General features: G+C 51.5%; 1 protein-coding gene across 3 annotated transcripts in view; it reads left to right on the plus strand.

The window, feature by feature from the left end:
- The window catches only part of SLC9A8 (solute carrier family 9 member A8), a 71,410-nt gene extending 44,706 nt beyond the window's left edge, over positions 1 to 26,704 (plus strand). For all 3 annotated transcript variants that reach the window (XM_058685918.1, XM_058685919.1, XM_058685917.1), the window contains 8 exons: positions 1,133 to 1,271; positions 2,942 to 3,047; positions 11,716 to 11,832; positions 14,014 to 14,096; positions 16,656 to 16,767; positions 19,726 to 19,946; positions 20,906 to 21,052; positions 21,985 to 26,704. In XM_058685918.1, the coding sequence (XP_058541901.1) occupies positions 1,133 to 1,271; positions 2,942 to 3,047; positions 11,716 to 11,832; positions 14,014 to 14,096; positions 16,656 to 16,767; positions 19,726 to 19,946; positions 20,906 to 21,052; positions 21,985 to 22,092 (1,033 nt within the window). In that variant the 3' untranslated portion in view covers positions 22,093 to 26,704. The remainder of the gene's footprint in view (positions 1 to 1,132; positions 1,272 to 2,941; positions 3,048 to 11,715; positions 11,833 to 14,013; positions 14,097 to 16,655; positions 16,768 to 19,725; positions 19,947 to 20,905; positions 21,053 to 21,984) is intronic.
- Positions 26,705 to 27,285: the final 581 nt, after the last annotated feature.

Genomic DNA, 27,285 nt, shown 5'->3' on the forward strand with positions numbered 1-27,285 from the left:
AAAACCGTTCATTGAATTTAATGGCTTCCGACATTTTACTTTGTTCTGTTAGCCTAAAAGGAAAGTTCTTTTAATTCTCCCTAATGCCTCCTAAATCCACTCTCTCAGCCTGTACCCAGTGGCACTTCTTTTTTTTTTTTTTTGTAATGTAAGTTTAAGTTTATTTATTTATTTTGAGAGACAGAGAAAGAGCCTGAGCAAGAGAGGGACAGAGAGGGAGGGAGAGAGAATCCCAAGCGGTTAGCACAGAGCCTGACGCGGGGCTCGAACTCATGAACCGTGAGATCATGACCTGAGCTGAAACCAGGAGTCGGACAGTTAACCCACTGAGCCACCCAGGCGCCCTCCCAGGTCGCCCCATTCTCCTCTGATTTCCTGCCAGGGCTTCAATGATCCCCCCCAGCGGGATCCCCCCCAGCATCCCCCCCCCCCCCAGGGGGATCCCAACCAGACTGGAAACACCGCCCATGGCTCCCTAGTGCCTTTGGGATGAACTACCATCTCCTTAGGCTGGTTCATCAAAAGCCTTTCACACATCCGCCATGGCTGCTGGTCTCGCCTTTTCTCTTGCCGCTGTTCTCTGCACTGGCACCCCGCCCTGTCCCGTTTCTGTGTTCTGTCCCTGCTAATCTCTGGAATTGAAGCTTCCGGAATGTGCTGTGCATTCTTGGGCTCCTTGCCTCTGCACATGCTATTCCCTCGGCCCCGGGCACTTTCCCTCATTTCTTCACCTGTTAACTCTTCTTTTTTCTAACTCTAAACCTGGCTCACGTGTCATGAGGAACCTTCCTTGACCACCGCCAGGCTGAGTTAGATGCCCCACCCTGTGTTTCTGCACCCTGTGCCCTTCCCCGAGTGGCCATTTGTTCCCGTCTTGTTTGTCTTCCTCACCAGACTGAAGGAGCCCTTCCAGGGCAGGGACTCTGCTCTCTCATCTCCGAACCCCCCTGAAACTAACACCATGCCTGCAACAAAGTAGGCGAACAAATAAGTGACCCAGCCCAATGTTGGAATGAGCGAATGAGCGAATGAGCGAGCGCCTAAGCAAGAATCCAGTTTTGAGTTTTAGTTAACTTCTAATAACTTTGTCTATAACATTTTAACTTCTTCCTGTTTTTCTTTTCTTTCCTAGCACAGCTGAAGGTTTAACAAGGAAAAATATGTCAGATGTCAGTGGGTGGCAAACATTTTTACAAGCCCTTGGCTACTTCCTCAAAATGTTCTTTGGCTCAGCAGCACTCGGCACCCTCACTGGCTTAATCTCTGCACTAATATCCTTTTAATATGATGAGCACACGTGGCCGAGAAGATTTTCTTAATTACATTCATCTACATTCAGCCATTTTCTCCCCTTCCTTATGGAGGCCGGGGGCCAGTTTTAGTCTAAGGTTGAGTTTGAAGAAGGATCTTTATTTAGTTTGGGTTTGAGGATCACTTTAATTGAAACTCAAGGATTTTTAGATTTAACATGTTAAGATTTAGGACGTCACTGTTCAAAGCGTCAGATCTCAGTTGGATCTGATTTCAGGGGAGCTTCTCAGTTCAGAAGATTTTCAGTTTCTACTGCCTCACTTTTCACATTCAGAGAACTGGAAATTAATTTCCTCTGAAAATACCAGCTTGACTAAGTCTTTACCCCACTGAAAGTGTTTATCTGGAAGACCAGAAAAGAGACTTTTTTTTTTTTTTTTTTTTTTTTTTCAACATTTTTTATTTATTTTTGGGACAGAGAGAGACAGAGCATGAACGGGGGAGGGGCAGAGAGAGAGGGAGACACAGAATCGGAAACAGGCTCCAGGCTCCGAGCCATCGGCCCAGAGCCCGACGCGGGGCTCGAACTCACGGACCGCGAGATCGTGACCTGGCTGAAGTCGGACGCTTAACCGACTGCGCCACCCAGGCGCCCCGAAAAGAGACTTTTAAAATGAGCTCCATCCAAGTTTTTCGCACTGATTGCATTGTTTAACAGCCCATGAGCTTTTCCAGCCGGAGGAGGAAAAGGCTCGTTAAGGCCAATGACACCTTCATTGCTGTAGAAAATTTGTCCTGTTTAAAATAGGAACAGGCACCAGACCATTTCTGTGGGAGCCTAGGCCTGTGTCTCAGGGAGTTGGCCGCCTGGCCCTCGTCCACGAGCAGTTTGTTCCACAGATGGCCGGGAGAGCCACCCCTGCCTGTGACAGCCATGCTTGTCTGCCGTCCTGTTGAATTTTGCCTTCACCTCCTTTGTCCAGAAGTCTAAAGGCTCTATTGTTGGCTGACAGCGTCTCATATTGTACCAATAAACGGGATGGAAAGGAGAACTTTTTCTAGTTCAGCGTTTTCCTCCATATCGGCTGTGATGGAGCCAAGTAGATGGGTGCTGTGAGCCCAGCATAGGCACGTGGGCTGTATTTGAATACAGAGAAGATTCTCCTTCCACAGGGGCGTGAGTTTAGAAGTCTCCAGGGATAGGAAGGAGGGTCCTTCTGCGGGGCCTTTTACCCTGGAGTTCTGGGCACCCCGTTAGCGGTCTCCTCTGACGTTGGAGGAGGGGTGAAAGAGTGACTCGGCCCTGGAAGGGACCTGCCATTGTGGGCTGTCCTCAGTCTGGCTGCGGCCCCAGCTCTGCCCCCGCAGCCCCAGCATACTGCCAGCCTTCCGAGTCAGCATTTTTTAAACACGTTGACTTAGGTTGATTTTAATTTTTCCCCCACCATTTGTCTTAGGAATTTACAGCTCTTACTGTTTTGTCAGCTTCCCTTTCTTAAAACAACAGTCTCCCTGCAAAGAGGAAAAAAAAAATCCATAATGACAGGTTTTCATGTGTTACCTTGGAATGTCCCAAACTCTTTTGTGTTCGTTGTTTACCGTGTGTATTTGGAAGGCAGCGGTTTTGTGACTTTTCTACATCTCCCGTCAACTGTCCCTTGGTTCCTTTTCCTTGACAACTGTTATTTACGTGCTAAAGCATATTGACTTGAGGAAAACGCCTTCCTTGGAGTTTGGCATGATGATCATTTTTGCTTATCTTCCTTATGGGCTCGCTGAAGGAATCTCGCTCTCGGGTAAGTGACAGAAACATGAAATGCTGGGGTTGACGGCGGTCCTGCCTGGTGAAAGAGGTTATGTCAGTGGGGTCACTTTCAATCCCAAGAGACAGTCGCAACTCAGAAGAGCTTAAGCAATAAAGGGGATTTACCGGCCCTGTAAGGGACACCTCTGAATTTAGACCTGGCTGGATTCAGGGGCTCAGTGTCACGGTCACATTTTCTCTTCACCCACCGTCCTGTAGTGGAGATCAGAATATCACTTCCAGTGCTGCTGTTTTCCCAGAACAAGGCCTCTAAGGGGCCTTCACTCAAAGGGTGGGGTCAGCCTGCCAAGGGCGGTGAATCCTCTAGCCTGGCCCTAGCCCCTGGTGCCCACTGATCTGCTATATTCTGTCATTACAGTTTTGCCTCTTCTAGAATGCCGTACAAATGAAATCATGTAGTGCGTAGACTTTTGTGTCTCCTCTCTTTCAGTCATCATAATGCTGAGACACATCCATGTTTTTGCAGGTATCAGTAGTTTATATATACATTCTCACAGCACCACATTTTATCCATTCGCCATTTGAAGGACGTTTGGGTTTTTTCAGACTTTATAGCTACGAATATTTGTGCCTATTTTCAAGTATCTTGGATAAATACCTAAGGGTGGGTCGCTGGGTCATATAGTAAGTATATATTTTATGTTATTAGAGACTGCCAAGTGTTTTCCGGAACGATGGGGCCATTTGGCATCCCCACCGGAATGTTAAGAGAGACTTGCAGTTGTTTCACGTCCTCATCAACACTCACTCTAACGTTTGAAAGTTTAGCCATTCAGATATGTGTGCGGCAACTTGATTCTGATGTGTTTTGGAGTAATTCTTTCTATTCTGCTTGGGGTTCATGGAGCTTCTTGGGTTTATACTTTATGAGGTTATAACTCTTCACCAAATTTGGTAAATTTTTACCCATTTCTTTAAATGACTTCCTTCTGTTCTCCCATCTCTTCCCCTGTTGGGAGCCCAGTTACTTAAATTATGATAGACAACATGCTATCATCCCATAATACACTTTGCTTTTCTAATTTTTTTCAATCTTTTTCTTTTTTTCTTTCTAAGCTTCACTTTGCTTTGGCCAGTTTCTGTTTCTGTGTCTTTGTGGTTTGGATCTTCTGCCTGCCCGTTATCCTGTCGGTCCCATCCAGTGTATCTTTCTTTTTTTTTTTTTTTTTTAATTTTTTTTTTTAACGTTTATTTAATTTTGAGACAGAGAGAGACAGAGCATGAACGGGGGAGGGTCAGAGAGAGAGGGAGACACAGAATCTGAAGCAGGCTCCAGGCTCCGAGCGGTCAGCACAGAGCCCGATGCGGGGCTCGAACTCACGGACCGCGAGATCATGACCTGAGCCGAAGTCGGACGCTTAACCGACTGAGCCACCCAGGCGCCCCAGCATCCAGTGCATCTTTCATTTCAAATATTGTGTTATTCATCTTACAGAAGTTCCCTTTGGGTCATTTTTATATCATTGTTTCCTCTCCTCACATTCATGATTGTCTCTACATTCTTGAGTATATGGAATACATTTATTTATTTAAAAATTTTTTAATGTTTATTTTTGAGAGAGAGAGACAGAGTGTGAGTGGAGGAGGGGCAGAGAGAGAGGGAGACACAGAGTCTGAAGAAGGTTCCAGGCTCCAAGCTATTAGCACAGAGCCCAACGTGAGGCTCGAACTCATGAACCACGAGATCATGACCTGAGCCGAAGTCGGACGCTTAACTGACTGAGCCACCAGGCGCCCCGTGGAGTACATTTATAAGAGCTGCTGTGCTGTAATGTCCTTGTTTGCCAGTTCCATCCTCTCTGTCCATTCTAGGACTCTTTCTGTCAGTTAACTTTTCTTCTGCCTCTAAGTCATATTTTCCTGCTCTTTGCTTGCCTGTTAATTTTGTATTGAATGCCGGTCATTGTAAACTTTATTATGTCGTTGACTACTAGATTTTCTCGTATTCTTCGTAGAGTTCTGGATTTTCTTCTGCCGTGTCTCTAAGTTTCTTGGCATCCATATAATCCTTTTGAAGTTTACTTTTAAACTTTGTCAGCAGGTCCAGACTAGCACTAGGAAGTAATGCAGTGCCCTTCTGAGGACTCTGCCTCCTGTCTCATGTATTACAAGGCCACCCCACTCTGGCCTGTAGGAACGCAAACTTCCCAGCCTTATGTCTCCTTCGGGTTTGTTGGCCTATTGCTTTTAACAGTCCGGGATTCGGGGGGCCACTCTCGCGGTTCTCTGGAGCTCTCTTTCTGTGCAGCCCCTCCTCTCGGGTATCCTGGCTGCTTCGGGTCCCCCTCTTCTCAGCTACACTGACTGTGCTGGGCTCAATTTGGAGTTCCCCTCCCCGAGCCTCAGCCTGGAAACTATGTCAGGGCAGTAAAGTGGGCTGGGGCCTGGAGCAGGAATGGCCACTTTGTTTGTGTCCCTGTCGGTAACGTTTCCCTTCTGACAGTCCCACCCTGTGGTGCCCAATCCAGAAGACAGTTTCGTTTCATATCTTTTATCAGGCCTTCTAGTTGTTTATGGCAAGACAGCAGCTTTCACAGCAGTTATTTCTTCATGGGCGAAGTGGGAGTCCCCAGTGGTTTTTAATGACTGTCGAGCAGAAGTCTCCCCACAGATCACTCTCTGGAATTACACGTGGGAACTCTGTGAGCAGATCTTGCCAAGGAGGACACCGAGAGGGCTCTGGCCATTTTCAATGGAGAACTCTTTGTAAACCTCATGGGGTTTTGTTTGTTTGTTTGTTTGTTTGTTTTTAATTTGATTTGTGCCCAAGCCAGTTCTCTTGGATAGTTTTGTCTCAGTATCTGCCATCAAGTTCCTTCTCTTCTCTTTCCTGAATTTTGGCACTTACATAAACATTACCTGTGAGTCATTGGCTGTAGCCTGGCTATTTTTACCTCTGTTTTTCTAAATTGCTCCCCACCCCTTTGAGATGAACACTGAGTACCTGCTGGCAAAGATAAATTTCATGCTTCTGTTTGGAATTTGTGATTAAAACAGAGGAGTGTGTTTCTTGTTTCCAGAGAGGCAGAGTGAGTTCTGTGACTAGGGTTTCATTTCTTTGAGGACCTTGGCTGCACACACCAGTAGGGCCGAAGACAGCACATGCAAGCCAAGAGCACACACGGCCACCTCTCGACAGTTGGCCTGGCTGTGCCCACGTTAGTCTTCGGGATATCTGTCGCACAGGGTCTTCAGAGAAGGCTAGGATGGCCCTGATGTGTTGTGAGGACCTTCTAGTCCGTCGGAAAAGGAGTACATCAGGAAAGGTGATGTTTGCTGTCCCTCCTTCCTTTCCACGCTGTGCTTTCCCTGTCACAAAGGCTTGAGCGAGCAGTTGCCAAGAACACGGAGCAGGACGCTGCCTCCAAATCACACACCTGAATCACGTGTTTGGAACACAGCGGTTAAGGACACCAGACAGACCTGGGTATGAATCCCAGCCCCGCCTCTCGTTAGCTGTGTAACCTCACACGGCCCATGTAACCACTCTGAGCATCCACTTCCTCCTCATGAAATGGGGCCACCCCGAGGCTTGTGGTGAGGGTTAAAGGGAGCGATGCAAGGAAGAATCCTGACCGAGGGCATCAGTGTGTGTTATTAATAGGGTGACCGCATCACTCTCAAAAATATCCTGGTTTCAACAGCCAATTGAATAGTCCCCCCTAATTATGAGTTAGTGTTAGCTATTCTCAGAATCTTTGTTTTAATTCTATCAGTGTTAGTTATTCTATTCATTTAGGCCAGTTTTGAGGGCCACTTTACCCTCTAAGGACTGAAGGATGAATAGACCCCCACCTTTGTCAGTTTAACCAACTGTGGGCTGAGGGAGGGGGATTGCGGCAGAGTGACACTCTGTCATGATGGGTCACAGAGGATGGAACTTTTGGGGTTGAAGGGTGAGCTTGCAAAATTGACCAGGACGTAACATGTTCTGCAAAAGGTTGGGAAGATGTGGGCCAAAGGTGGAATGTGTTGTGCAGCCCTCACGTGCACAGGTGCATATCCAGGGAATTCCTTTGCAGCACTACCTGTGAGAGAGAACATTTGTGTGTTGGAAGCAACCAAATGTTCATCAGTCATAGGAAATGAAGGAAGTTTGGGTCTGTTCTCAAAATGGAATCCTGTGCAGCCGCCGAATAAATGAATTTGACCTATTTGTGCTGCCACAGAAAGAAGTCCAAGATGTATTGTTAACTTTTAAGAAAGAAAATTGGAACACCGTGTATTCATCCTTTCTACAAATATTTATTAAATGCCTATCCTGTGCCGAGAACTGTCCTTGGTACTGGGGATGCAGTAGTCAGCAAGACAAGAGCAAAGGAAAGACAGTTCTTTCGTAAACCCATACGGCAACTTCAGGTAGTGAGAAGTGACAGGAAGGAGAGAAATCAGAGGCATGTAATAGTGGCGTGGGGGGGCAGACACATCATGCCTTAGGGGATCAGGAAGGTCTCCTCAAACAGGTGGCACCCAAGCTAAGACCTGCATGGTGAGAAGGGAGTCAGCCAAGGAAGGGTCTGGGCCAGGAATGCTGAGCAGTGCTAAGTGTCCCAGATCCACATGAGGGAACTTGACGCCCTCCAGGAAGAGCAGGAAGTACAGCATGGCTGAGGCACAGGGGTAAGGACCCCAGCCCACAGGGTTCTTAGGCCCGAGAAGGAGTTGGGATTCTGTGATATGTGCAAAGGCAGGTCAGTGTTGGGAGGCCTTTTGAAGATCCCTCTGCTGGTGATACATGCCGTGTACAGAATGCAATCCTATTTATTGCTTTTTATTTATTTATTTATTTTTATTATTATTTTTTTTTTTATGTAGGACTGTCTACTTTTTTTTTTTTTTTCAACGTTTATTTTATTTTTTGGGACAGAGAGAGACAGAGCATGAACGGGGGAGGGACAGAGAGAGAGGGAGACACAGAATCGGAAACAGGCTCCAGGCTCTGAGCCATCAGCCCAGAGCCTGACGCGGGGCTCGAACTCACGGACCGCGAGATCGTGACCTGGCTGAAGTCGGACGCTTAACCGACTGCGCCACCCAGGCGCCCCTATTTATTGCTTTTTAAAGATAGATAAGCTTTATAATGGCATAGGAAAAGAACTGGCAATCTGTATAGGGAACTGTTAACAGTAGTTACCTCTCTAGGCGAGGTGATGTGAATGGAGATTCTCTTGTTTTACTCTGTACCTCGGAGTCTGGATGTTTTAAAGCAAACTATGTTTATTTTGAGGTAATTAGCAAAGAAAACTGACTATGGTTTGATCCAGACTTCAGCAAGTTCATCATATTTTACCTACAGTAAGGTACAGTACACTGGACGTCGTACCACATGACACGTTTCACCTTCTGCCTTTGGACTTGAATCTCTATTCATCACCATTCTTCATTATGTTTAAAATAGTGGGTTTAACTGAGACTAGAAATAGATTTCCCCTCTCCCTCCCTCCCCCTTTCCTTCCTTCTTTCCTTCCTTCCAAGAAGCTGACCTTTTTACTGCACTGTTATTTACATCCTTAAATGATTTTGCCTTCTAGAAGAAGTACACGTGTCAGAAATTCTTACAGGGCATTTTTTTTTTTTAATGTTTATTTTTGAGAGAGAGAGAGAGAGAGACAGCGTGAGCAGGGGAGGGGCAAAGAGAGAGGGAGACACAGAATCCGAGCTGTCAGCGCAGAGCCCGACGCGGGGCTCGAACTCACAGACCGCGAGATTATGACCTGAGCCAAAGTCAATGCTCAACTGACCTAGCCACCCAGGTGCCCCAAGGGCATTTTTTAAAATACCCAGACCTTTTGTCTCTATAAGTGAGCCTATTTGCGCCATTTTCCCCGTGGTGTTTTTACAGCATGTGTGGAGGGCACCTGCAGGGGGTGAAGGTGGTCTGGGTGGCGGAAAAGCTACCTGCGCTTAGGGAGCACTCAGGGCAGACACTTGAGCTGCCCCTTGGGCTTTTGCACCCTCTGCTGACGCTGACTCTTCCCTTTCCCCAGAACTCGAGAGATGTCCCCACCTCAGACTAGCCCGGGGTAAAGGCAGTGGCTGGCTGTTCACTCTTGCATTGGACAGAGGGCTCATTTTCATATGGTCCAAATTCAGCCTCCAGATGGCGTTTGTTTATCTATACGGAAAAGTTGTTAATATTTGAGTTGGTTGTCGTCATTAGAAGCTGGGAGATTTCCCATAAGAAACAGATTTCTGGCATTTCTCAAAAAGCCAGAAGGGAGACTGGTCAGCACTTAGGCCCCCCACCCACAGGGCTGCCATCAGAACTTTGTAGGTGGGCTTGTGTCTTCTTCGCCCATGTGCTGGTCACCCTTTTTTTATTTTTATTTTTATTTTTATTGTCTGGCCCCTAGAGATTCTGTTTCCAAACCCTGGCCTAGGGCGCCAGACTGAGCAAGCCAGCCAGACCCCTTCTGGGCTATGCTTGTCCCCTTGCTGCAGAGCACTGAGGCAGGACGGGCCCGAGGGTGGGCAGGAAAGGTCCCTGGGGCTCTGGCAGCGGGTGCTAGCATTCAGTCCCAAGGCAGCTCCCACATTCTGCTGTCACATCTGACTTCCCAGAGCCTTTGGCTTTCTTGGAGTTGTCATTTAATGTTGGGACTCCAGGGGGTGGTGATGACCTCTGTGGGTGGGACAACAATGCCGGTGGAAGGCCACTCGTGTCACAACCCAAACGTGACTCAGGCTCCTCTGGGGCTGACCTTTACTTCAAGGTGAGCACTGCAAGGTCTCAGCTTTGCCAGTGAGTTGATAACCCTTCTCGAAGCAGACTGGTGAAACAAAACCCCTTGGAAGCCCAGAAGCTAGGAACTTTTGCCGCTGGACTGTGATGCTAAGGCTCAAGTCCGTAAAAACTGAAGTGTGTCTGTGCCTCTGTTCGTGATTGAGCCTCAGTTTTCTCATCTGGACATTGGGACTGACAGCACCCACTCATGGAACCATCAGGGGCTAGTGAGGACAAGCCATGTACAGTGCCCGTCACAGGACCAGGGCTGAACAGGTGTGGGCAGTCTCGCAGCTGTTCAGTGGAGTCCCACACCCAGCCTCTGGTCTCTCCCCTTTTTCACGTTGCTTTGCCTTCGCTATGTTTTGTTGCAGCGTCAGAAAGGGTCAGCAGTCTGGAAGGTCACCTGCAGGAGCGGACTGGGAGAACAGCTGGAGGCTTTCTTGTGTGTGTGTTATCTAGCAGAGCAGTGGTTCAGAGCGACTCTTGACCTGCAGAGTCCTCTCGGTGCCCTTGAGGAACAAGGAAAGCTGTCGCCCGTCCTCTCCTTTCCCTGTCCCATCTTGCCAGGTGTGCCTTATGGGAAATATTGCTGGAATTTTCCTGCCCAGCCTCCTCTGTAGGAAAGAATGAAAGAGCAAAGGAATTTGCTGTTTCCCAAGAGGACTGGGAAATAACCTGGCTCTGCCACGGCTCTCCCTCAGGCCAGCAGTGCCTGGTGTGCCGCACACAGAGGGGGCCTGCCTGTATTTGGAGGTATTGTTTAGACCACAGGCTGAGCCCTTGAAATGTCTCCAATGCAGTTCTGTGATCACCCTTTTCCAAATGGGGAGTCAGCCAGTAATCCCTGTCTGTCTACAGAGTGGCAGGACTGAGTTAAAATTTTGCGTATAAATTTTGACTTGTAATTCATACATTTGGGCATCTTATTTAATGCCTTTGTAAAAACCTCAGCTTCCTTACATGAAGACGAGACCCCCTTTCTGCTGCTGAGGCAGAGGGCAGCACTGAGAGGTAACCCAAGCACAGAGCTTTGGGAGTAGTTAGGGGCAGTGGGCAGATGCAGAGATCAGTCCTGAGTGACCAGTAGAAGGGGTGGACTCTCTTGTGGAACTTTAGACAAAGGACACAGGGGCGCCTGGGTGGCTCAGTTGGCTGAGCGTCCAACTTCAGCTCAGATCATGATCGCACGGTTCATGTGTTCGAGCCCGTGTCGGGCTCTGGACTGACAGCTTGGAGCCTGGAGCCTGCTTCGGATTCTGTGTGTCTCTCTCTCGCTGTCTGCCCCTCTCCCACTCACACTCTGTCTCTGTCAAAAATGAATAAATGTTCAAAAAAAAATTTTTTTTAAGAAAAGACACATAGCCTTTTATTGTCATTCTTCTCTGTTTATATTATAGGAGTAACTCCTGGTGATTATGGGAAAATTAAAAATTAAATAAAAATCCACCCATTCTCCACATCCATTCTCGTGCTCCCTTTCTTCCCCAAGAGTGGTTCACCTGCACCCCTTCTCTCCATGGGTGATGCAGACAGCTCACGCCTGTTCAGCCCTTGTCCTGTGATGGGCACTGTACGTGGCTTGTCCCCGTTCCCCTCTGACAGCTCCATGAGTGGGTGGTGTTAATCCCAGTGTCCAGATGAGAAAACTGGGGCTTGGAGAGGGGAAGAAGCTTGGCCTGAGGTCACCCAGCCTCAGGAAGGAAGCTGCTGGAGAGGGGGGCCTTTAGCATTTCTCTACAACCTCTGGGAGGCCCCAGCTATTCTATTTTTTGCCTTTTTTTTTTTTTTTTCTGAAAACATGTAATCCCAGAGGGTCCAGTGACTTATAGAAAAGTGTGATATTGTTTGCGTATCACGTAGCAGGTGCTTTTCTGCTCTCCTCATGTCTGCTTGCCTCTTGCTCCCTCGCTAGGCATCATGGCCATCCTGTTCTCGGGCATTGTGATGTCCCACTACACGCACCATAACCTGTCCCCGGTCACCCAGATCCTCATGCAGCAAACCCTGCGGACCGTGGCCTTCCTGTGCGGTGAGTCCTGCTCTGTGTGGTTCTGCGCAGGCCTGCCCACAGCTCACTGCTCTGCCAGGCCCTGATGCAGGAGGCCTCAGATTCTCCCTCTCAGGAGAGACAGCAGAATTCCTCAGAGCCACATACTGCGCTCCCTTATCTTTTGTTTGTTACCCTGGCTTTCAGATTCCATAATGTAAACCTAACTCCTGAGAACTTTCTGGAACATTTGATGGCCTACAATTTTAAGACTAAAAATAATGAGACACCTATGTTTGTAATGTTTTAAAGTGACAGTCCCAAAAATGTGTTCCTTGGCACCGGCATTGGTGAGGGTTAGGTGGGACGAGACTTCCCAGTCCGACGAGAGTCTGGAAAATCCTGGGGAAAATACAGTTTCAGCTTGTGAGCTGCAGGAGCATCTTGAGTTACTGAGGAGGGGGGTGGGGAGTATAGTTAGAGCATTTCCCCAACCTGTCCACAGGCCCCTTTTCCGCTAGAGCGGCTTGAAGGACATGATCCGGGAGCTCGTACTCTGATGCTCTGTTGGGCGGGGCCTGCTGTGAGGACTGTTTCTGTCACACAGTTTCAGTGTGAGCTCTTGCTCCCCCACACTCTGTACCCCCCTGCCTCCTCCCTGGTTAAGAGCTGGCAGCAAAGGACGCACGCTCACGCGGTCCCTCCCCTCCGGCTTCCCGGCTGGCAGGGCCCTGGCATCATCGCCAGCATCTGCCTGGCACTGCGGCGGGGTTCATCTCATTTCCCAGCACAGGCGCCACACCGTCGCGTGCTGGGAGGCAGGGCCAGGCCGTGCAGAGGCTTCCTTCTGCAGCCCAGGGGGTTCACATGCCCAGAGGTCAGATGACCTGCCCGCGGTTAAGAATTGATTCTGGAATCCAGGTCTGTCTCTTCCTGGTCCAGGGGGGTCTTTTTTCCACAACGTCCGACTCACAAAGTCCTAGCCAGGGACGCTGAGCCTGACTCTCACAGTTAAAGTAATATAAAGCAAAACACCCATCTATTTTGTACCCATCGGACTGGCATTCCTTTAGTTTGCTAATACCCACTTCTACCGTGGGCATATGGAACGCAGGCCGCACTGACAGGCATGGGCACTGATGCCATCTCAGGCTGGGTTTCAGAGCCGTATGCTCTTTGACCCAGCAGTGCTCCCATCAGGAATTTAGCCTGGACATTTGTCATAACTGGTAACAGCAGAAACAGAAACAGCTTAAGTATCTATTGGTGGAGGCTTTGTGAAATGAGCCGTGACGTACCGATATAATGGAATGTGTGCTGCCAGGGAAAAGCGTAACATAGATCTGAGTAGGTTCTAAATGAGCTTATTTGGAAAGATCACAAAAATGTTTATTAGATAAGAAAAAAATTCAGGGAGGAGGGTGGGAGCAGCTTGTGCACTTGCTTTAAAAAGAGACACGTTTGGAGGAAAAACATGGCTGAAATGTTTTAAAACAGCCTCTGTTGTAGGATGTTCAGCGATTTTAAAATGCAGTCTTTGTCTCCCTGATTATTCGACTATTCTGGGGGACACCACAGGTTGAGCAGGGAGACTAGTGCTGGAAATTCATACGATGCTTTTTCTTGGGATATACAAGTGCCTGCTTGCACAGACAGTAGGTGTCAGACTCTTTCTGACTTGAGGGGTGAAGCCAAGAGTTGGAAACACCCTCCTTGCTGCAGACCCTGCGGGCCTAAGCCATCTTCCCAACCCTGTGGCGGCATTAACTACGTGAGGTCGAGCATTTAGCTCAGTCCGCCCCGGCAAGGAAGTCGGCAGAGGGCCCTTGCCACATTAGTTATGTGGTGTCTGCGGCCATTTGCTCCGAATTTTTGCCGCTCTGCTGTAGTCGTGATCCTTGCTAATCACAGTGTTCGACAAATAGACAAGTTCGTGTGTTCATCATCTTCCCGGGTGGGAGAGTATTGATTTGCATGCGTTTGACAGTTGACCCACTGCCTGGGGAGATTCTGAACAAGCATGGGTTGTGTGTGTGAGAGGGAAGGACGGAAGACGCCAGGCACACGTTCCACCAGGATCTCGGCTGCAGGATTTTCCAAAAAATAAGCAGAGTGTTACAGCGGACTCTCACTCGCCGTGAAATGTTTGCTTGCTTAACAATTTAGTACTGTGTTCGAAGAAAATAGTTGGGGCTGAATAATCCATTCTTTGGTTTGTTTCAGAAACATGTGTGTTTGCATTTCTTGGCCTGTCCATTTTTAGTTTCCCTCACAAGTTTGAAATTTCCTTTGTCATCTGGTGCATAGTAAGTATTTTCCTCGTTTTTTATTTAATTACTTACTTGTAGATCAATAGCCACATGTTCTGGATTCATTTATGTAACTGTTAACTGTTCAAGGTCAACAGCTACATAGACACTCTTCTGTTTCAAGTTTCTTTTGTTAAAAAATCACAAACATACAATAACAGGAAAAGGGATGGAATTAAGTGAATGAATATCCCTGGGAATGAATTTCTACTTCTTTTTAAATTTTAAACGGCCTTGTCTAAAAAGTAAAAGTCTATCTGTTTTCTCTGGTGGTAAAAGCAGATCCCAGAATTGGAACAATTGACCATGACCATGTAAAAACATCGTGCATAGAAACAAAAACCATGTTAAAAGATACAGCTCAAGGTTCACAGTGGTTACAGAATTGGGGATGATTTTCTTTTCTGCTTTCTCTGGACAATTCGTAACGCATATATTTACTTACTACTGTAATTTTCTTCCACTGTGTCCATTTTGGAACGTGACCTTGGACACTTGTATGAAGTAAAGATTACCAGGCCCTTACCTCCCCGGAGGTTCACCCAGAACAGTCATCCCAGGTGATTCTTACGATTCAGAAGGTTTGGGAAACTTATCAGTGGACTCGAGGCGGCGGGAGGAGACAAATTAAAATATACCTTTAAAAAGGGAAAAGAAAAGTTTAATCATTCACAGTAGAATAAAATCTTTTGGAGAATGGAGTGGGGGAGAATAAATGTTTAGCATTTAAAACAAAGGTCCAGCTCCCTCGGGCGTCTGATGGAAGTGACATGAATGGCTTCTAACATGTGGGCGTTTAGCCTGGCGCTCCCAGGCCTGCCTTCCCTTGGTGTGAGCTCACCTCCCATAGGCCCGCCTGCTGATTCATACTGTAATCCCTAATTTCATCTTTGTTGTCCTTTTAGATCCACTGTTAATTTAAGACATGTGAGAACACACCTTGTTGTTGCTGAATTATCATAATTCATCTTCAGTTAGCTTTTATTACCAATGCCACTTAACAAAACCCAGCTGTTGAGAGGCAGGCTTTTTTTTAGCACTTTCACCTACCGTGTGCAAACCAGTGAGGCCTACCTGTTTGGCATGGGGGGAAACTGAGGCACAGAGAAGCTAAAGAACCCTGAGGAAAAGTGTTTCTCCTTGCAGCAAGAGCCCTTTGCTTTTGTCACTGTTATCTGTCCTCCGAACTCAGGTTTCAGGACAAAGAGAACAGCAGCAAGAGCCATTTACAGAAAGTATAGCAGCCTTCAGTGTGGTCCCTGGGCAAAAGGGGCCACATGTGGTCAAACCCGAAACCCAAGTGCGGGAACGAAAGATCAGATTTCAGTGGGTGAAACGAGATGGCTCTCTCGGCCGTGGGCTGCGAGCCAAGGGAAAAAGGGAAGGTGCTCCGGAGGGGGAGCTGGGGCTCCCCCACCGTTGCCGGAGGCTTCCCCGTGCTATTCAGACGGGTCACCTTCCGCTCACTCAGTGGTCAAGGGCACGGGGCTGTCGGGGCTGACCAGGTCTGGGACATGGCTCCACAACGTCCTGCCTGGGTCAGCTTGGACCTGTTACTTAACTTCTCTGTCTCCGCTTACTCCTGAAATGGACACAGTAATACCTGCTTCATAAGCATATTGCAGGGATCTAAACTGAACAGGATAGAATGCATAGAAGATGCTTAGCACAGTGTCTGACATAGAAATGTTACATGATTGGGAGCCATTGTTATTAACCCGGCCATCCGAGGCACACGGTCCAAAGCAGGCTCAGTTTGTGCTTGTTAAAAGAATAAACTTAGAGTCTACCGAATGTACACGTGTGTATCGTACGTATGCTATTTTAAGTTAGTTTAGTGAGAACCAAGATGAAAACAAAGAGCAAATTAATAGTAGTGCTAGGTATCCACTCAGAAAAGATTTCAGCCTTATCTAAAGCTGTATTTTGTTAAGACCGACTCTGGAGATGGTTAGGAGCCAAAAGCCATGGCAAGCAACTGACCAGACAGGGTGTGTGTGACCTCCTTCTAGAACATACCTACACATTCCTTTTGCTTGGAGAGCAGCATTTACGAGAAGCATTACATGGGCCCTTCTCAGTGATCCCTCCTTTCCCTGAGGGGTGGGGCACCCACGGGAGGGTGAGGAGCACCTTGTCTGTCCCTCCAGAGCTAGCCCATTGGGAATGATTAGCGCAGGCCCGTCCCATGGTGGAGCACCTTGGGGGGAGTGAGATTGCCCCTAAATTAATCTCTGGATAGTTTGGCATGGCCTCTTGCCATTCAGCTTTGTTCTGCTCTCGTAACGAAAGCCGGCTTTGATGCCTTGTTAGTCGTCTCTTTCTGGCTACGGAAACGTAACGTACAAAGTGCTACCCTTTCCCAGACTCCTAGACACTGGCGTCTAGAGCGGCACGCCCCAGCTGGGTCTCTGCCTAGCACTGTCATTCATGTCTCTCATGGCCAAGGGGAAGGCTGTGTTTATTACGGGTGTTTCACAAGATCTGTGTTAGCTTCAACAAGCTTAAACTTGGAAGACCAGAGGTTTCTGAGACTTAGTTGGTTGTTATTCACAGGTACTTGTACTGTTTGCCAGAGCGGTGAACATTTTCCCTCTTTCCTACCTCCTGAATTTCTTCCGTGATCATAAAATCACACCGAAGATGATGTTCATCATGTGGTTCAGTGGTAAGTCCAACGCTGAATGAACAGTGGAAGGAAAATACGTCGTATAAAGGCACACGTCGTGTAGAGAGAGCCCTTTGACGATGAGCAGGCCTCAGAAGGCAAAAACCATACGAGCTCCCGCTTAACAAGCACCTACTGTAACCCAGGCCCCGGGCGAGTCCCTTGCAGACAGGACCCCTCCCTCACAGCCTCGGTGCCATGAGTAAATCTCCTCCACACGTGAGGAGGCTCAGGCTCGAGGGCAAAGGACTTGACTGGAGTCGGGGACGACAGGAGGCAGAGCCAGCATTTCCTGTCTCTCTGTCCCTGCTCCTCTGGACAGACAGGGCCGCCCGGGTGAGACGCGAGGCGCAGCTCTCACCTGCCTGCAAGTAACGAAGGGCTCAAAATAAAAAAGGTTTGTTTAAACTTTTTTGCCAGTACAGGCTGGGTTTGGATATTTTTTTAATTTAGTCACTGAGTTCTGAGAGTCGACTGGAACGTTTTAGTTTCTGTGCAAATTCCTCTACCTTTTAAAGGATGGGAATGATTTCCTATTTGGTACCTAATGAACTGGCTCCTTAGGCATCTTTAAATTTGTTTTTGAGCAATATGTCCAGCTCTTTGTACTTTCTTATTTAAATAATATAATTTAAATATTCCACGTGGGTCAGGGTATAGCAACATGCCTTATAAGCTGTTTTCTACTCAACAGCATTATCTATAATTCCTCACAGATTTCTCTCTTCTTTCAAAAGGCCTTGTTTAAAATGTTTATGTGTGTCTGTGCGAGGTATGTATGTATGCAGAGCGAGAGAAACCTTTTTCTCAATCTTTCTTGCCAGTGAGAAAAAAGTTTTTGTAAAGTAGTTGATTTCAAAGAACATCTAAGAGATGTTGTATCGGATATTTTACATGTTACGTGAGCTCTGTGGGAGAGGGGCGCAGGCTAAGAGACCTCCGTGGGCACGGGGCGTGCTGCTTTAAACAGTGAGGGCTGTTGGCCCCAGTGGTTTTCTGAGCCCCCTCCCCACAGATTTTCACCCTCTCTTTGCTGGATCCTCAACCTCTGTCTCTACTGAAGCATCATCGTTGAAACTCTTGAAGATTCTTCTCTTTGCCTCTAAAAACCCAGCAACTTCAACCCAGATCCCTCCACACACCCCCTCCAGCTGCTTCCCGTCTCCCATCGCAGCCAGACCTCTTTAAGCGGGCTGTCCTCACCTGTTTGCTTCACTCTGTCACCCCCTGTTCACGGGGCTGAACTTGGCCTTGCCCAGGTCACCAGCGGCCTTCTGCAGCCAGACCTGGTGGGCCCTGGGTAGCCCTGGTCCAGCCCAGCTCCATGGCTTTGAGCTCCTTCTTCCCACCGACCTGCTTTCTGCCCGGAGACCCTCTTCCCTGGGCCTCCGGGCCATGCTCCTGGCTGCCCTCTTTTCCCTTTGGGGTCTCCACAGTTTCCCTCTCCTCCTTTACAGACCCCTCAGTATTGGCTTCCTCAGGACTCAGCCGCAGACCCGCTGCTGCTCTTGTGTTCCCACAGGCCCGCTCATCCTGCGGCAGTTCCCATACTCCCAGAGCTGTTTGCGCTTAGATCCTGACTCCTGTGTCTAAATCCTCCTTCAGTGCTATGGAGACACTGCGATCTCATTGTCTAGGACTGAACTTACCTTTCTGCCCAACCTGCTGCTTTTCCAGCATCCCCTTTCCATGGAAAACAATAATGTGTATTACAGCAAACGTGTGGCTAACTCAGTGTTTGCTGTGTCTACACCTGTCCTGTTCCAAGACATTTTATCCTCAGGCCACCAACCTGGCAGGCCCTGTTTTTAGTCCCGTGTGACAGGTTGAGAGGTTGAGTTGAGTCTCTCGCTTTAACCTGAGAGGCCTGGGGGAAAGCAGGGCATTAGGGGGTAAATCCAGGAGCTAGACTCCAGACCCTGTGCCTGGACCACTCCTAGGACTCCCCACCATCGTCCATGCCCTTCCCTTCCTCGGCCACCCCGCCTCCCGCTCGCCCCTGTGGCCTGTTGCTTCCACTCTCCATGTCTCTCTTAATGCCATCCCCCTGCTGTGTCCCCATCTTGGGTCTACACTGCTCCTGTGGTCACACCCCCATCATGCTGTGATGCTCCAGCCTCCGTGTCCGGACCAGATCCTTCACTGTGTGCCCCCCCCCCATTCCCCCCTTCTTCTGGCACTCACCATCTCACGGGTCCTTGTCTGAGGTCTCCCCTCCCTGGGACCTCCCCTCTCTGGCACCAGGAAGCCAGGAATTTTCCCAGGAAGTGCTGTTTTCAGTGCAGCCCTTCAGCCCAGCTAGCAGCCTTGCGGGGGACCACACCAGGAAGGAAGAAGAGAAGAGTTCATGAAGCAGTTCCCAGCAGCCTCTGGCCAGCAGCAGAGCAGCCCCGAGCCTGTCAGGAGCTGTGCGAGGGCAGCATCTTCAGAAACCAGGGGCCGCTGGCCAAATTGCCTTCTTTGTGTGGCCCCGGGAGGACATGTCTTTCTCAGTCTCAGTTCCATATCTATCTATCTATCTATCTATCTATCTATCTATCTATCTATCGTGAAGAAATGGAGGACCAGCTTTACCGGCTCTCCTGTGAAGTCCAGCAAGATTGTGTGTGCAGAGCCCTTAGCACAGGGCCTGGCACACACACGGGGAAGTGTGAGCCCTAGGCTGGATAATTCTCACGCATGCACATCTGGGGCTTCGTGGCCCGGACAGGTCACCTCCTGTGAGCTGCTCGGCCATCCTGTGAGGTGGGAGTGGCATGAGCTCAGGTCCCACTTCTCTGCAGCCTGCTCTCCTCACACCCCTGAGCCTCACGGGAGGACCTCGCACTCGGCAGCGGGGTGCGTTAGAATGTGCGGCCGGCCTGAAACGGGGCCGTGCCCGGATTGCCAGGGTGCCCGGTCGGTGACGCAGCTCCCTCCTCCCTGTGCGTCTCCTCTGACCCCCTTCCCTGCCCCCAGGCCTGCGGGGGGCCATCCCCTACGCGCTGAGCCTGCACCTGGACCTGGAGCCCATGGAGAAGCGGCAGCTCATCGGCACCACCACCATCATCATCGTGCTCTTCACCATCCTGCTGCTGGGCGGCAGCACCATGCCCCTCATCCGCCTCATGGACATCGAGGACGCCAAGGCGCGCCGCCGGAACAAGAAGGACGTCAACCTCAGCAAGACGGAGAAGATGGTGAGTGCCGCGTGGGCCCGGGACGGGGGCAGGGGCTTGGCCTGCACCGCAGCTGGGAAAGGGGGAAACGAGACACGATTTGAGGACCTGAGCACCTACGCACGCACGCACGCACGCACGCACAACCAGAATTCTGAGGGGGAGCCTGGGGGGCCCAGCGTTTTGTGGATTCCCAAGCCCTCCCGGTGATGCTGATGCGGCCGGAGTTTGAGAACCACCGCATCCACATGCCCTCCACGCCCCTCCCCCCCTCCCGCACCCGCACCACCGCCCGGGCCCGCCAGCGGAGGCCACGTGGCTGTGGCTTCAGAGCCACTCCTCCAGCAGAGCAGCAGATGCTACGTTCACACTCTGGTGGCCTTTGGTCATCCCTGCGGAGGGCGGGCCTGTCCTGGGCCTGGGGCCTGGAGCGGTGCTGACCTAGATCCAGTGACCTGACACCGCCTCCCCCTCCAGACCGGCCCTGCCACGCTACTTGTTCTCCTTGCCCTCCGGCTCCCACCAGGACCGTTCCCCGCCCCCCACGCTGACCAGGAGACGCCGGCCCAGGGCAGAACCACAGCTGGTGCAGCTACGGGCAGAAATGACGAAAGAGCCTCCCTTGTTCCGTTTTCTGGGAATGAAATAACCTAGGTGGCAGTTCCCAGTCCTGCCTGCACATTAGAATCACCCTGGAAAGCTTACAGACCAAACCCCAGCCCACACATAAATTCTGGTTTATTCGTAATTCTGGTTTATCCCTGGGTATCCATCGTGTTTTCACAAACCTTTCCGCCTCCCCCTGGGCTCCCAGGAGGTGCTTTGCTGGCCACAGACACCCCGCACTGATGCGAAAGCACAGTTAGGGCTGGGGACACTGGTGGCCGGAAGCGAAGGGCCGCTGGATGGGCCGGGTGGTGTGGGGCCCCCCAGGAAGACGCCCGCTGATGACCCTCAGACCGCCTCCCCTCCCCCCGCAGGGCAACACCATCGAGTCGGAGCACTTGTCAGAGCTCACAGAGGAGGAGTATGAAGCCCACTACATCAGGCGGCAGGACCTCAAAGGCTTCGTGTGGCTGGACGCCAAGTACCTGAACCCCTTTTTCACGCGGCGGCTAACTCAGGAGGTGGGACACTGGCCCGCGCCCCCCAGCTGAGGGTCCCTCCCCTTCCTCCCTCAGGACCTGCCGTGGCCAGGAGCAGGTGGGCAGCGGGGAGCCGGCCGGGCCAGGTCCCCCCTACTCTGCCCTCCCCAGGCCGGCAGCTGGATACGCTGTGGAACTCAGCATCTGCTGTTTTTCCTTCACTGCCATTTTTAGCGCTAGTTTAATAATAGACTCGTCAACAGTTTGGTTTTCCTGGATGATAGACTCAGGACGTTGATCGGCTACTGAGTCTGAGCTGAAAATTTCAAACATGCGGGGCCTCAGGCATTGGCTTAGGGCTCTTGTCCATCCCCCTGGGCACAGCTGTCCTCTGGGTGACAGTGACACAGTCTCCTGGGGACCAGCTTGGGCCTGCTTTGCCGAAACTGCCATCCGGCCCCACCTTGTTTCTGAGCCATTTTCCCTCGCCGGCGGTCATGATCGCCGTCAGCGTGGGAGCTCTTGCCGAGCTGGGTGTTGCGCCAGATGTTAATCATCGTAGCTGCGTTTCAGCCTCCCGACATCTTGTGTCATGGCTGCAGCTGCTCTTTGACTGGACACTGGGGAGACTGAGGCCTGGAGAGGTGAACTAACCACCCGGGGTCACACAGCTAACACGTGGCAGAGGTGGAAGCAGAGCCCCAGTGTGTCTGATTCCAGAAGCCATGTTTTTTAACATCACGCCATCCTGCCGCCTACTCCGGCTTCTGAGTGACACCCCCTGTTATCTGACCCCTACAGAGAAAAATCCCAGCTTCAGTTAGTCCGTTAAGACTTTGAAATTGCCCGCGGCCATGTACCCTGCCTCCCTGAGGTATAAAGCAGCCCCCCCCCCCCCGCCCCGCCTTCCTCAGCCCTAACCCTGACCTGACCCAGACCCACTGATGAGGGCTTGGCTGTGTCTTCTGCCCCAGGACCTCCACCACGGACGTATCCAGATGAAAACCCTCACCAACAAGTGGTACGAGGAGGTGCGCCAGGGCCCCTCTGGCTCCGAAGACGACGAGCAGGAGCTGCTGTGATGGAGCAGGGCGCCCCGTCGGGCCCCCCCCCCCCCCCCCCCCCCCCGCCGGCTCCCGGGACAGACACTCCGCGAAGGCCCCCGGTGCTGCTTGCATCGGGCGGCCTCCTCAGGGCAGATGGAGGCGGGGTGAAGCAAAGGCCACGGTCCTTTTAAACCCGGCGTCCCCGGCCCTCGGAGCCAGCTGTCTGCTTCGGAAACAGTCATCCCCCCAGGCCTCACTGAGCCGGACCTCTGCTCGCCGTGTTGCTTCTCAGCTCGCAGATCAGAGGGACCACGTGTCCAGGTAAATTCTCCTCTTCTGCACCCAGGGCGAGTAGCCCTCTGCCGCGCTGCGGCGCGTGAGGAGAGAAATGGCGCTGCGGAGCCCGGCCGTGACCGGGGCGGCCAGGGGAGCGCGGGCTCGCAGCTTCCGCCGTTCCCAGCCACGGCCTTCGTCCCGGGAGCACCTGCTGAGGCCGGGATGGGTGCCTGTTCTAGCGGGGCGAGGAGCCAGCCGTTTCCCCTTGGTCATCGAGGTGCCTCCGGCCTCAGCAGCAGCAATTCTGACCTAAGTGCTGGGCTCCGAAATCTGGAAAATGTCACACTCCCCTCTGTGATGTTGCTTGCGCTCCTTGAGAAAGAAAAACCGAGTGACAAACTTCATCACCTCTGATTGGGCCCTCGCGGGCTGTCTCCCTGTGTGGCAGGCAGTAGCTGCCCTTCTCTGGGAATACGGTGAATGTTCACGCCGGTGTGGAGCAGGGGCACATGGGCCCTTCTCTAAAGCCCCATTGGAAGCTTGGGTTTTGGGGTGAGGAAGCCTAGTCTGTGGGGTCAGAGCGCCCTCTGGAGGGAGAGGCTAGCGTTACAGGGCTTATGCAGGCCGGCATCTGCTGTCTTCTAATTGAGCTTAAATTCATGCACTTTTACGAAGTAGTGAGAGCCTAGCAGTTACCTCCCTCACTCGGTGGACCTTATTGTCCATAGGCCCCATTTCCTGGGCTCCACGCAGTCTGCCCACTGTTTACCTGCTACCACCTTCCTTCCCTCTCCCAGTTCTTTTCCATCTTGGGTCCCAGCTCGCCCAAGAACTGGAGCAGGGGCCAGAGCGGCAGCCCCCTGCGCTCCTCCCTGCTGCCCCCACCCAGGACTCGCCCACATGCACACCCCCTGCCCTGTCCCCGTGGTCCCGGCCCCTGGGCTGTCTAGCAGGGGGAGCTGCCCATCGTGTCCAGATGAAGTGGTCACTGACTTTCACATCTGCGCCTCACACCTGCTAGCCTTCACCCATCTGTGGGCCGGTGGCAAATCCCCTATGTGGCTCAGGGTCCCTGCCTTGGGACTCGGCACCCTCTGGCATGGTTTGCTTCATCATGTGCGGTCCTTGGTTCTCTGTGGGGACACCGTGGGCCAGCACAGACCCTGGGCTGGCAGCACGTATGTTTCCATCTCTTCTGCCTCAGGCGGCAGGGCTCTGGACGTTAGCAAGGACTGAACTCTCCGGGTCTCTGCTGCCCAGCCCACCGGGCCAGGCCCCTGCCCAGACCCCTTCCCCTTTCCCGAAAGAGTGAGGCCTGTCAGGCTGGAAGCATATGGTTTCCTTTCTATGCATGAAAAGTAAATCTGTACTTGATAGGGTTAAAATATGGCCATTTCTCTTTTTGTAATCTCCTACTTTAACCCCTTAATTTAAGCCAAACAGGAGCATTTTACTCCACCTCATACCTTCACTGGAGGAGTAATGCCATCGTAATTCTGGCCTCCATCATGTCCTACTTGCTTTTAGGGGGGAAAAGTAAAAGAAGAGGTCAGAGAGGGAGGGGACCTTGTCCACCCCTGGAGGGAGGTGGGCAGGGATCCCCGACTAGAGTGTTCTCTCATTCCCAAACCCATAAGTAATCTTTCTTCCTTGAAATTCAGGGTGTGATCTCAGAAGTGCAACTTGCATTGCAAACTCAATAGTTTACCAGAAAATTTAGTGGGGAGGGGGCTGTGAGTTCATAGATAATAGCAGTGAAAACAGGATCTCCTCGATTCAGACTGCCCCTGGTCACCAGGTCCCATCTGGCCTCCCGCTTTTAGCTGAGACCTGAAAACGACACTGAAGTAGAGAAGGGTCCCCGGGGTGGAAAGTCCCCAGGGCCTGGCTCAGTGGGCAGGGGGCACCTTTCCTGGCAGTTACCAGCACCAGCTTGGGTCTCCTGTGATGGGTCTTCTGCCCCCCGCTGGCTAAGGGAGGTTTGGCAGGCTGGAGAGCATTCCCACGAGGACAGGTGTGCCCTATGTAGGAGATGGGTTTTCCCATCCATATCATGGAGATGGGTTTTCCTGGTGGATTTTTAAAAGTGTCTTTGCCTGAGAATCAGAAATGTGCTGTTGGCTACCTTTAGCGTACCTAATAATTCTACTATTGGGGGCAGTAAATGCCTAGTCGATTAAAAAAAATATCCAGCATAACTCCAATTTCCCACAAATTTACTTCGTTCTGGGTCTAAGCCGTGGGACAGGGAAGCCACAGCACATAGACAAGGTCACACTTTAGGGTGAGGTGAAGGCTATAAAGTCAGTGAGGGCCTCTGGGGAAGCTGGCCAGTCAGCTAGTTAGCCAGTGAACTAGAAGGTGCTTGCCTTGGGGAGCCATGTGGCAGCAAGCACCCTCCCCCAAAAGCGCCCCCCCCCCCCCCACAGCAGGCCTAGCGATTTTGAACTCTTGAAATAAGTCACATGGCCTGTCGTTGTAGGACTCCTGGGAACAACCGTACCCCGAAGCTTGTGGTATGGGTGTTACAGGGAAAGGAGGCGGCTTGCCCTAGGTCCCCCAGAGATCAAGTTTTAGGCTAGGCTAAGCCAGGGCCAGGCAGGAGGAAGGTGGCTCAGTTCCACAGCGTGGTGCTCACTCAGCCCAGCAGCAGAAGCACAAACCTCCCGCACCCAGGCCAGCTACCTCTCTTCACAGTGGAAATGCTGGCCAGGCCTTGGCTGGTGTAAGGCCAAGGGGCAGGGCCTGGCCCATAATGTCGGTGATCCCAGAGGACCCTAAGTCAGCCTAGGGGGGGTCCTGGTTTGCCTGCAGATTCCTTTGTGTGCCATGGAATGTGGAGAGATTCGTGAGTGGGGCTCCTCCTCCCCTCGGAACCTATGTCAGAGCTACAGACTTGGCCTCTGGCCTCGGGGGGTCTCGGTTCCACATTCCCACAGGGGCCCACACATTTGGCAGAGTCCTCAGCGGGGTGGCCACGGCCGGGATCCCACTTCTGCATTGGTGGGGAGACTGAGGGTGGGGCAGGGTGGCGGCCAGCTTCTCCTCGTCCGAGTTACGGATGTCAAAGGTGCAGGCCTTAGAACTGGTCCCTGATTCAAGTGCAAGGAGGAATCAGCATCAATGATCTGCCATTAATTAGGACTTTAGATGCAAAAAAGAGAGAGAGAGAGAGAGAAAAAAAAGGCACCCTGATCCTCCCCTATTCCCTCCGGAACACGTACCCCTGTTTCTCCTGCTGGTTGACGGTAGGAAACCAAATCTGAACCGTTCCCGAAACAGCAGCCAGAATCATTAAGAAGCTGCTGTCTGTACCAGGAACTCCGTCTCCAAAGCCCTAGGCGATAACGTCTGAAATGCAAACACCCCTGTGAGAGGAAAGCCTTAAACAGCCAAGTAGCCACCCTGCCTTCCATTTGGGTTCCTGCGATTTCTCACGCAGATGGAGTCAGACATTCAAGAGCTTCTGTTGCTGTTGGCCACGTGACAGAAGAAGGATGCCTTTATGTTTCCCCTGGGCCGTCCCATCCCACTGCCCACCCCATTTTTTCACTTTCCCGCCCCAGCCAACGTGGTCCCGGAGGGAGAAAACGTACTTGGCCTCTCTCACCGGCGAGTCGGTCTCCCAGGCGGCTCTGCGCGGACGGACGGGCCCGACTCGGGGTGAGAGCACCGTGTGCCCTCAGGAGCAGCTGCAGGAGCCTGGGCCGCGGGACCGGACGGGGAACGTGCAGACGGTTGCTCAGGAGGGAAAGGTCACCCGTCACCTTCGCGAGCCTGTGCTCCCAGGAGCCTGGCAGCCACGTGGAAGAGCCACGTCAGCACGTTCTTGGCGCTCCCTTCTCGAAGCCCCGGCCCTGCTCTGAGGAGCCTTCCCGCTACCGGCCCGGGAAGGCTTGTCACTCGCTTCGGGGCTTTGAGGTTGGTGGCTCACCCGAGGCTTTAATGTTTTCTCCAGCACAGCCTGTGCCAAGCTTGAGTTGTTCTCAAGGTTAATCAGAAGTTTGAATTCTTTTGAGTGACTTTCTTTGTAAAAACGAAGAAATGTTTACAGTGCTGCTTTTTTATTTGTTTTGAGACCTTGGCGAAGGTCAGGCTTATCCTTTGTCCTACCCCATGCCACGTAAGTCGTAAGAAGTATCTGTCAGGTCCTGGTTCCTGAGAAAGGATTTGCTGCTCCTGTCGATGAGATGGGATTGGGGGGCGGGGGGGGGGGGGGGGGGAGGTAGGTCAGAGATGGGGCGCCTGTAGCTGCTCTGCCGGAGCCCCTGCTTCACCCCACTGGACTCTTTAAAGAATTCAGAAGCGGATGGCAAACAGTAATGTCACTGGATACTTATTTAGAAATAAAAACGAACGCTGCTGAATCAGAGCCAGTTTCTGTGTTCGTGTTCAGGTGGCTTCGCAAATACATGGGACTCAGCTGTGTCACCACCTACCAAACTCGGGGGCCAGCAGCAGACGTGTCGCAGAGCCGGGCCTGATTCCTGCCCCCAGCCCTTAGCGAGGAGCCCGGAGGCCTAGCCTCCCGCCGGCCCACGGCCGCTTCTCCCCGCGGGGGGGGGGGGGCGGTGGCTAGGGACCCATCCTCCCCAGGGCTCCCTGGGCTACCGGTCTCCTGGCGCCTGGGACAGCAGATCAGCCCCGACGGGCCTCTGCTGGGCGGTGAAACCAGGAACACGCGGGTCCATCCTCCAGGTTCTCGATCCACACACACAGCTGGGGGAGGCTCTGTGGAAGGTGGTGGCGTTAACCTGTGGGAAGCCTGGAGCTTCCGTTTGTTTTTACCCCCTCACCCTTCCGAAAGGCATCCAAAGCTGCTTATGGTAACGGGTGCAGACACAAAACATGTAACAGTGAAAGCAGGCAGGATGGCCTGTCCTGATCCCAGGCACTTCACCAGAGAGTGAAGAATGGTTTTTAACATCTTCAAGCAGTTGAAGAAAAATTCAC

Source organism: Neofelis nebulosa, chromosome 9 (assembly GCF_028018385.1).
Source record: "Neofelis nebulosa isolate mNeoNeb1 chromosome 9, mNeoNeb1.pri, whole genome shotgun sequence".
NCBI lineage: Eukaryota > Metazoa > Chordata > Mammalia > Carnivora > Felidae > Neofelis > Neofelis nebulosa.